The sequence below is a fragment of the Urocitellus parryii genome, chromosome 2 (assembly GCF_045843805.1).
Source record: "Urocitellus parryii isolate mUroPar1 chromosome 2, mUroPar1.hap1, whole genome shotgun sequence".
In the NCBI taxonomy this organism is placed as follows: Eukaryota; Metazoa; Chordata; class Mammalia; order Rodentia; family Sciuridae; genus Urocitellus; species Urocitellus parryii.
The window spans coordinates 224,755,104-224,764,831 of NC_135532.1; the positions used below are offsets into that span (position 1 = coordinate 224,755,104).

At 63.0% G+C, this 9,728-nt stretch overlaps 1 protein-coding gene across 2 annotated transcripts; it reads right to left on the bottom strand.

Moving 5' to 3' along the window:
• Window positions 1-1,089: 1,089 nt before the first annotated feature.
• Window positions 1,090-9,547, bottom strand: Icoslg (inducible T cell costimulator ligand). Of its 2 annotated transcripts, none has more exons than XM_026410086.2 (7): window positions 9,431-9,547; window positions 8,526-8,566; window positions 7,391-7,741; window positions 6,285-6,488; window positions 4,113-4,280; window positions 3,367-3,402; window positions 1,090-2,575 (listed from the first exon to the last, which is right to left on the bottom strand). In XM_026410086.2, the coding sequence occupies exons 1-6, from the start codon at window positions 9,439-9,441 to the stop codon at window positions 3,383-3,385; spliced, it is 795 nt and encodes a 264-aa protein (XP_026265871.1). In that variant the 5' UTR covers window positions 9,442-9,547; the 3' UTR covers window positions 1,090-2,575; window positions 3,367-3,382. The 2 variants fall into 2 exon arrangements, with proteins under 2 accessions (XP_026265871.1, XP_026265868.1); XM_026410083.2 differs by having other exon boundaries at window positions 6,285-6,569.
• Window positions 9,548-9,728: the final 181 nt, after the last annotated feature.

Below are 9,728 nucleotides of genomic sequence, written 5' to 3' on the forward strand. Positions count from 1 at the left end.
GCAGTGCGGCTGGCGCAGGAACCATGGACGTCCTCCAGGGGTGGGGCTTTCCAAGGTAGAGGGCCGTGGAGGGCCCCCGGGCCAGCTTCTTTCTGAGCCCCACACGATGATGCCAGGGGCCCAGGCTCCAGGCAGGTCCCAGGACATGGCCTGTGCTCGGCCGTTAACCATGCCCCCTCCCCAGCCCCAGTGCTGGCTGTGGCAGGTCCTCTCCGCCAGGCCCCTGAGGCCACAGGGCCCACCTGCCCTGCCCACCTCGGCAAGGAGACCCGGGGAGCAGGGACTGTGCTGTCAGAGACAGTCGGGCTGCACCCCAGCTGCTGCTCCTCAGAGGCCAGCGACGCCCCCTGTGTGACCACCCACTGTCCCCTGGAGCAGAGCCACAGTGCAGGGGCCAGGCCCTTGGAGCAGTGACAGGGACACAAGGCCGGCCCTGCCCAGATTCAAGACAGCTGGGCTGACCAACACTGTGGGCCAGGGCACAGCTGGCACCTGGCATCCCTGGTGTGGGGTTTCTGGAGGTCAGGGCGCCAGGACCAGCCTGGCAACCCCAGAGGAGGCGCGAACAGCCATGTTGAGGCCAGGAGGGGCAAGGGTGGCCAGTGGCCTCCCACAGAGTGCTGGGCCATCCCCAGGCACCCAGGGGCAGCCCTCGGAAGACGAGGAGAGGGAGGGCTCAGGTGGCAGGGCCTGCGGGCAGCAGGGAGACGATGACCACTCTGCCCAGAGCCCAGGGTCCAGGCAGAATTCAGAGATGGGCGAGAGCAGCCATCAGGGCCCAGCTGGCCATGGTGCGGAGGCAGGAACACCCGAAGCCAGACTCAGGCTCCTGCTGACTGTCACCATCCTGTCCTTGGCCCTCAAGCCTCTCTAGGGATGCCCAGGTCTCCTTCAGGACAGGCCAGCGGGGCTCAAGGCTGAAGGGAGGCCCAGCTTGCCAGGCGTCTTTTCCAGAGCCCTCGGTCACGCACGGGCACTGCGCCCAGCTCCCCACAGCCCTTCCACCCCCAGCAGCTCCTGTGCTTCAGCCCGGAGTCGACCTGCCGTGATGAAGACATCGTCACCTCTTTTTGCAATACCGGGCAGGTGCTCTGCCCCAGCGGCACCCCAGCCCGTTTTTATTTCATTTTGAGAGAGGGTCTCACTAAGTTGCTGGCCTGGAACTTGGGATCCTCCTGCTTCAGCCTCCGAGTCACGGAGCTCAAAGCGTCCCACTGCACCCGGCTACCTCATTCTTTCACAGTGGACACACACTCCCTAATGCTTCTGGTGAAGTGTGGGTGGCTCCGTCACCATGCTCTGTGACAGGCCTGTGAGCACAAGTGTGAGGTCTTGTTCTGCCTGGGTGAGAAGTGCACCCCTCACACACCTGTTAGCACCCAGCGACCGTGGACGTGACACACAGGCCCTGACCATGGGGGCTGTTGGGGGGCTCTGGGCAGGAGGAGGGTGGGCATTTGCCCACAGCCAGGGGTCAGACTTATGTCTCAGGGGAAGCCACGCCTGGCTCACCTGGAAGTGCACACACACACACAGGTGTGCCCCCAGCAACAGCGGCCTGCTGTATCCATTCTGGACAGCCACACGGAGGCCGCCCTGGGAGGATTGGCCAGGGCTGATGCCTGTCATGGAGTGGCCTGTCGGGCTGCAGAGACTGGCACTGGACAGGAGGCCTCACACTGTGGAGTCCTCGGGGGGGTGGGGGGCGGGGGGGACTGAGGGAATTGCTGCTGGAATGTGACAGACCTCGTGGCTGGCAGGGGACCTCGGCCTCCACTGGGCAGCCCCTCCTGCAGGACTCTGACGGTCACTGGGGTGCAGCCCACATCTGCTGCTCGTGTGTTTTTAGTGCTGAGTGGGGAGAGGAGAGGGACAGGTCCCTGTACCCCGCGTAGCGGCAGGTCCAGGAGGCCCCTCGTCCAGGCAGTGGGCCCTGGAGCACACCACCTCTGTGTCTCTTGAGGAGGACGATGGCGCCTTTGACAGAACAGGCCAGATCCAGTGCTCTTTCCGCAGGGATCCCAGAGGAGAGAGAAGTCCAGCGGGTCTTCGGGGCTTCCGGCATGGCCACTTCCCGCATGCACGCACGCACACAGGTGTGCACACACAACGCACACTACACAGGAGCTCCCGGCAGGGCGGCAGCTGGTAGGCCCTGGGTCAGGTCTCCTGCAAACACCCTCAATGCTCCGGCGGTCACAGAGGTCATCCTGGAAGGGCAGGTGCACGTTCCTCCTTCCTTGGCTCTCAGGAACCCCTGTGCCCTGCGAGGCCTGTGCCTGGTTCCTGGTTTGGGAGGAGCCTGGTGCTGAAGCGCAGAGGCTCAGCGGGCTCCTGGGCACTTGTGCGGCTGCCCTGTTGGGAAGGACCTCGCTCTGGGTGGGGCAGTGTCTGAGGCATCTCCCCAGGGTCAGCCTCTTGACCCCTCCTGGCCAGGTGGATCCTGTCCTGGCAGACAACATGGGCAGGTGGCTCACTGTCCCCTTTGTCACCAAGCTGTGTATGATGTTCACCCAGTGGCACCTCAGAGAAGCCCTGTCCCCGTCCTGGGCAGTGAGTTCCTGTCAAACATGGTCTTGGAGGGAAAGAGAAGAGAGGGACGTGAGGCGCTGGCACCTCCTCTGGTTTCTCTCGGTGCTGGGGACAGAACCCAGGGCTTCTCACGAGCCAGGCAGGCACCCTGCCACCAACCCGGGCCCAGCCTTCCTTCCCATCCTGAAGGCAAAGAGGCCCAGCTCCCCAGGACCCAGGAAGACCCTGGAGTTCTAGCAAGTTCTGTTCCGAGGTGACCTGGGGTTGCTGGGCACAGCCTGGGGCTCCCTGCAGAGCAGCCATCACACAGCTCAGGTCCCTGGGCCCCGGGTAAGAGGCCCAGGTCAGGAGACATGCAGCCACCGCCTCAGGTAGAGCCCCGGCCCCTGGTCCAAGCTCCTGCCTGGGGCTGTAGCCCCCGACACCGAGCTCTCCCTAAGCCGGGAATCCACCTCTACTGCTGCTCCTGAGACCAGGGTCACCAGGTCCACAGGGCCACAGAGCTGCCTGCAGGCCACGGTCCCAGCTAGGGAGGGGCCAGGGACACACAGACTCTAGGCAGTGCAGGGGCTAGGGAAGGACCCGGGTGATTGGCTGGACCCTGCTGTATGCAGTTTGGAAGTTTCTGTCGTGTGTGGCATCGGGAAGAGCACACAGGGACAGGTCCTGGCGCTGAGGGAGCCAACAGGAATGCCAGGTGCACCTTTGGGATCTCCCTGCATTTCCAGGACCATCAGGCGCTAGGGCAGACAACTGAGGTTCTGAGTGTGTGAAGGTGCCCCAGCCGTGCCCGCCTGGCGGCCCCTCGGACTGTGTTCTCTGGGGGCAACTCACCTGTGGGCTGTTCCTCCTACCGCACGAACCTGGCACCTGTGGGACGAGTCAGAGAGACCCAGGTGGCGTGGAGGTCGGCAGGCACTGTAAAGACCCCCGGGGCCCAAGCGCACAGCAGCCCCACCCTCTGCCCAGACACTGCCCCGGTCTTGCCCTGGGCAGGAGTGGACTCCCAGGTGAGGGGCTCCCAGGCCTCCTGCTTTTGAGGGAAGAGGCTCTTTCAGGCCCGTGTGTGTCCTGGCTCAGGGGCCCTGTGACAGCCTGCCTGGGCCAGCGGGGGACTGTGGGCATGCAAAGTGTTTCGGGTGGCCACACATGGGAACCCCTGCAAGCAGCTGCCAGGAGGCTCTTCCATGGGGCCCATACTGGGCTCCACTAACCGTCTCCCCTTCCTCTGCCCTCCTGGGCGAGCAGGCAGGGCCTCTACGTGGCCATCGGGGCAGTACTGTGGCCTGCAGCTTCTGCGACTCCATCTCGCCCTGGGGATCTCTCCTCCCGCAGCACAGGACCCAGCCAGTCAGCCTTCCCAGAAATCAACCCCATCGCCGTCTCTAACTTGGAACCCGTCGTTCCCCATGCAGCTGGGAGGGGGCGGCTTCCCGGCTGCCCCTGGGGTTGGCCCTATCAGGAACACGGCCCCTGAGAGGCGGCCGGCCTCTCACCCACCTCCCGGGGGCTGGGTAATGCTTTTAAATGAAACCCACATTTCCGAATTCTGGAAGTGGACAGCCAGGCCTGGTGCGCACCTGTGTAGCTGCGACGGGGACACCTGGTTCTGCACAGGCAGCCTGTGGCCACAGCCACGATCACCACCGCCAGCAGGACGGCCAGGGCGCTGAGGACGGCCGCACTCCCCGCCTGGTGGGGACGCGCTGGGCTGTCTGTCACCATGGCTTCAGGTCCAATGAAGGTTTCTGTGAGGGGGACAGAAACAGCTGTGGCTGGGGGTCCCAGAGGAGACCCTAAGAGTGAGCCCTGCAGGGGAGTGCTCCCAGGGACCGGCACTGGGTGGTCAGCTGTTCCCTACAGTGGGCTCCCCGGCAGGCCCAGCCCTGACACGGGGCCCTAGAGGGGCTTCTTAAATGGAGGTGAAATTCACGTTCCACGGACCCCCCCACAGGGGGCGGGTCAGTGCTGTCGAGTGCTCACGGCAGGGACAGCAGCCTTCCCAGGAAACCTGGTACCCACGGGCAGCCCCTCCTGCTTTCCGCTGTGCCCCACCCCTGGCCCCTCCGCGCCCCTGACGGAGCACCGCCTGCTCTGGGTCCTCTCTGTGAACGGACCATACCACGTGTGGCCTCTGCGGACCAGCTTGGGCCACTCAGGCACCATGTCCTCGGGGTTCACCAAATGCAGCCTGTGTCAGCACCTCATCCTTTTGACAGCTAAGGGACACTCCGTCATGTGATGGCCACAGTGTCCAGCCAGCCATCTGTGGTGGCTGCTTGGGGCCCTGTGGCTGTGGTGAACATGCTGGGCGTCCACAGGCACTCTCCTGAGTCCCTGTCCTGGGCAGATAGGAAATGGAACCGCTGGCCACCAGTCTGCCTTTGTCAGCAGTGCACGAGGCCCTGCCCGCCGTCCTGGCCCGTCAGAGGGTGGGCCTCACAGGGAAGTCAGCCATGCCATCCAGGGGCGCTGGGTACAGATGCCAGTGTGTCTCCAACACCAGAGAACAGTGCCCTCAACCACGGGTCGCCCTGAACGTGACTCAGGTCACCTAGAAGCTTTGTGACACTGTCTTAGTGGGGTGGCACACTCCTATGATCCTAAAGACTAGAGAGGCTGAGCAGGAGGGTGGCAAGTTTGAAGCCAGCCTGGGCCACACCCTGTCTCACATTAAAAAATATAGTCTATAGTCCCAGCAGCTCAGGAGGCTGAGGCAGGAAGATCACGAGTTCAAAGCCAGTCTTAGCAACTTACCGAGTCCCTAAGCAACACAGTGAGATCCTGTCTCTAAATAAAATACAAAATAGGGCTGGGGATGGGGCTGGGTGGCAAAGCACCCCTGGGCTCAATGCTCAGGACTATAAACAAAACAAAACAAAAAAACATTGTCCTGCTGCCAGACGCCAGGGTCCGGGCTGGGCTCCAGGTGACCCACTGTGCAGCTGAAACTGAGCTGGCCAGAACCCTGGGCTCCACCTGCCCGGGCTGCCTGGCAGGAGGCAGCGGCCAGAACTCTTGGTGCTGCCCTCATCCTGCTCCAGACCGTGCGCATGAGTCAAGGGGCTGCAGCCGGATTCTGAGGGAGGAAGGAGGAGCCTGCTGGGTGCTGGTGGTCAGGGCCGCTCCACCAGCTTGGGCCTGGGCAGCCCAGGCCCCACTCAGCAGCCTGCACTGCTCTGACATTCACCTGCGTTTCCACTTTCACTGCTCCTGCAGGTTCCGTAGCAGATCCTGTGGGTGGCACCCCTTTCCTGCAGCGGGCAGGGCCCACAGAGTCTAGGCTGCAGCATCTCCCACCTCCACCTTCTGTGTCCCATCTGACAGTGGTGACAGGGACACAGACTGGGAGAGCCTGCACCCCAAGCACAGGAGGACCCGGGCCAGCAGCGAGGCCCAGCCCCGTTCCCCGTGTGGGGGCTGATTCTTCTCAGGGGCCTCGGGGTATGTGCCCGGGGCAGAGCGCTTGGGGCTGCACAGGGGTGGCTCCACCCTGGCCAGCTGCTGCCTAGCTTCGTGGCTTCTGAAGTGTCACACAGTCCTTTCGGAGCCTCAATCCCGCTGGCCACGCAGCTCTGCAGGTGAAGCTGAAGCTGGGGAGGACGGGGCAGCGTCCTCTGCTCTGAAACCGTGGGTTTCCCGGTCACCACCACCTGCCCTCACCTTCCTTCCTCTCAGCCACCTTCCTGACGCCACTGCACGGTCCCTGTAGGGCCTGCTCCAGTCCCCACCACCCCCCGCCCGGGCCTCACCTGTCCCCGTGAGGTTCTGGTGCAGAAGCGCATTCTCTATGCAGCAGCCGACGTTCACGCTGGGCGCCCAAGGGATCCTCAGGACGCTGACCACATCGTACAAGCCCCGCTGGTTCAGGGAGACCGTGTCATTATGCAGGGCCTGGTCCAGCTGGCTGTTGTCCGTCTTGTTGATCCAGTACACACTGGGCCTCGGGTAGCCGTCTGTAGACACGCAGGTGAAGGTGAGCTCCTGCTCTGCAGAGGGGCGGCTGGGCGTGCTGACCACCGGCATGCTGTAGTTGGCTGCAGGGGAGGGAAGGGGGTGAGGGAGGCCAGCTTCTGCACCTCAAGAGGCGGAGGGTGCAGGTGCCAAGGGCCAGGGCCGGGGACGGTGGCCCCTGTGGCCCACCCTGATAGAGCGGCCAGATCAGGGCTGTGGTCTGAGCTGCCAGCACAGGCCTGCATGGACACCCAACTGGGGAGCCACTGAGCCTAGCAGGCAGTGTCCTGTACCTAGGGCCAGTTCAGACCCCTCATTGGATCTAGTATTTCTCACCAGTGACACTGCCATCTCCTTGCTGAACGGTGCCTTGACTGTGGTTATCTTTAAAATTTCCTTGAATTCTGCTGGACGTAGTTGCACATGTCTATAATACCAGCAGTTTGGGAGGCTGAGACAGGAGGGTCACGAGTTCAAAACCAGCCTCAGCAACTTAGTGAAGCCCAAAGCAACTCAGTGAGACTGTCTCTAAATTTTATATACATATACAGAGAGTTCAGGGTTGTGGCCAGGGGTTAAGCACCCCTGCGTTCAACCCCCCAAATCCTGAAATTCTCATCTCATTTTGTGTTTTATAGCACTGTCTTCTAATTCATTTTGAAAAATCTAGCTCGAGCTGAAGAGTTCAAGGCAGCTGGCAAGGCTGGGGGTTCTGTGAAACCAGGGGGTCTCAGGTTGAAGTCCTAAAACTGACCAGGTTTTCACCCACTGCCTCACAGGTGGGAGAAACCCAGTAACCAAGACAGGACTTTCTTCCCTGAAGGGAGCAGGCTGCTGGGCCCCGGCTGGGTTCTGGGAGCCTTCTCCAGGTGGGTGAGACCTGCGCTCTGCTCTGCAGCCTCACCTGCCACGTGCAGTGTGACCACGGCTTCCAAGATCCTTCCCAGCTCTAAGGATTTCCTAAACACCAGGCACTTGAACTTCTGCTCGTCCTGGGGGGTGACATTGCGCAGGTGCAGGGAGAAGTCCCCCTGCTGCATGCTGTCCAGTGACAGGTGTGCCCTGTTCTTGTAGTGGCTGTCCTCGAGGCCTGTGGAGCTGTTCTCGGGGAGGTAGTAGGTCACCACTGCGTTTGACTCGCTGACTTGCCAGTAGACAAACAGGTCGTCTAGGTCGAAACGATCTGTTCCTGGGTAGACGCAGCTGAGTTTGACGTCACTGCCCACCAGGGCCCTGACTTCCTCTGCTTCAATAACTGCAAGAGTCCAAAGAGGAGATGGATATTCTGAGGGTGACTCCCAGCCCATGGAGTCACCCAGACTTCTGGGTTACAAGGCTCAGACCCTGATCCTGACACATTCAAGCAGAAAAGGAATGTGTTGATCAGCTCCACCCAGGAGGGCCAGGGGCCCAGGTGGCAGCTCAGATGCTCGATGTTGAGCCACCTGGCTCTGTTGTCCAAGGCCAAGACCTGGCTCTGACAGGGCACAGCTGGCATGCAAAGCCACCACTGGGGGCAGCCAGGAGGGTGCCTGGGCTGCTCTGCACTATTTCTAAAATCTGGCATGCAAAAGAGAACGATTTCTTGACATTATAAAGTCATTGTGCTCATGACAAAAGTTCACGCGACATACAGAGGTGCTACCATTTGCACAATCACTTAACTGCCTGGCTCAGACTGGAAGGCTTGGTGGGCCTCGGCTCTCTGCTGCAGGGCCACATCATTGCTTCTGCCTCTTTTCAAACCTCAGAAAGGCTGACTGGGACAGAGAGACTGGGGGACAAGAAGCCCCTGACTCAAAGGAACTGCATCTACCTACCCCGAGCATTAAATCAAAGAACTATGGCCTTTGGAAAGGCAGTGTCCTCTGCGGCCTTCTGTCCTGCACCAGCCTAGGTGTGAGGCCCAGAGGACCCTGGCAGGAGGTGGTGAGGACCTCCGGAGGCCCTGGGTGTGAGGCTCTCACAGCTCTGCATGAGGTCTGGAGTCTGGGTAAGGCTTGGCTGGGTAGAGCACCCTGCATGAAGCACTGACTCACCAGCTTGCAGGCCACTGAGGAGGAGCAACAGCAGGCCAGGACTGGAACAGAAATGAGGGAAGGCAGGTGAGCTGCAGGTCTCCGCTTCTCCTTCCCAGGAGCAGGGGTCCGCCCACGGGAGGCCCTGGCTCTGTCACAGAAATGTGAATTCACCGTCTGGAGAGGTCCTGGGCTTCCCTGCACGGGGAGCTCAGGGAGAGGGGCCGGACCACACCTCCCTGCCCCGCAGAGCAAGACCTCAGGGCTTCCAGCCAGATCCCCCAGACCACCAGGACAGTGAGTAAAGAAGGCTTGGGAGCCGCGGCCAGGTCCAGGCTTCTGCCTCCGCAGCCGCCTTCCTGGGGAACCACAAGAAACCGCGGAAGGCCGTGCGAAGCTGCTGCCGTCCCGGCTCCCACCGCCCCCTGCTGCGCGGCCCGCAGCACCCCCTTCCCTGGTTTGGAACTGTTAACGCGGAGGGGGGATCCCAGGTGTGTGGGGAGAGGCCGTGTCACTAAACAGTGGCACTTGCTGGCCTCCGAGGTGTCACAGGGTGTCACATCCTCCCTCCTTCTGGGAAATCAGCGGAGCAGCGGAGAAGGGCGGCTGGCGGTGCCCGCGCCGGGGTGCGCCTCCCGCTCTGCGCGTAGCCTGCTCGGTCCCTGCCTCCGCACGGCCGCCTGGCACGCCCACGCCCCGCCCGCGCGCCGGTGCCCTCCGCCGGCCCAAGCCGCCCCCTGCCGTCCACCCGCGCTTCCCTCCTGGGCCTGCAGGTGAGCCCGCGAGCCCCGTGGGAGCCGCCCGGAGCTGGGGACGCGCGGGACCGCTGCCTTCGGGGCGCTGTCGGCCCCACTTCGGGCGGGGACACCGCGCCCTGCCCGCGCTCCCTTCCCCGCACCGCAGGGCGCGGCCGTAGGGGGGCTCACCTCAGCAGCATGGTGGGCACCGCGACCTGGGGCGCCGAGACCTCGGGCGCCGAGACCTGGGGCCGCGGAGACCTGGGGCCGCGGAGACCGGCTCTAACTGCGTTCCCAGTTCCCAGGGCGTCGCGGAGGCTCTGAGCGCCAGCGCGCGGCCGCCTGGGTGCAACCCTGGTCCCCGCCCCCGGCCCGGCCCTCCCGGACCGTGACCGCCCCCGGGAGGAGGCGGGGCGCGGCGGAGAGGAAGGTCGCCCTCTGGCTCCACAAAGTTAATCTCTACCCAGGCCCGCGTTCCAGTCTGCCC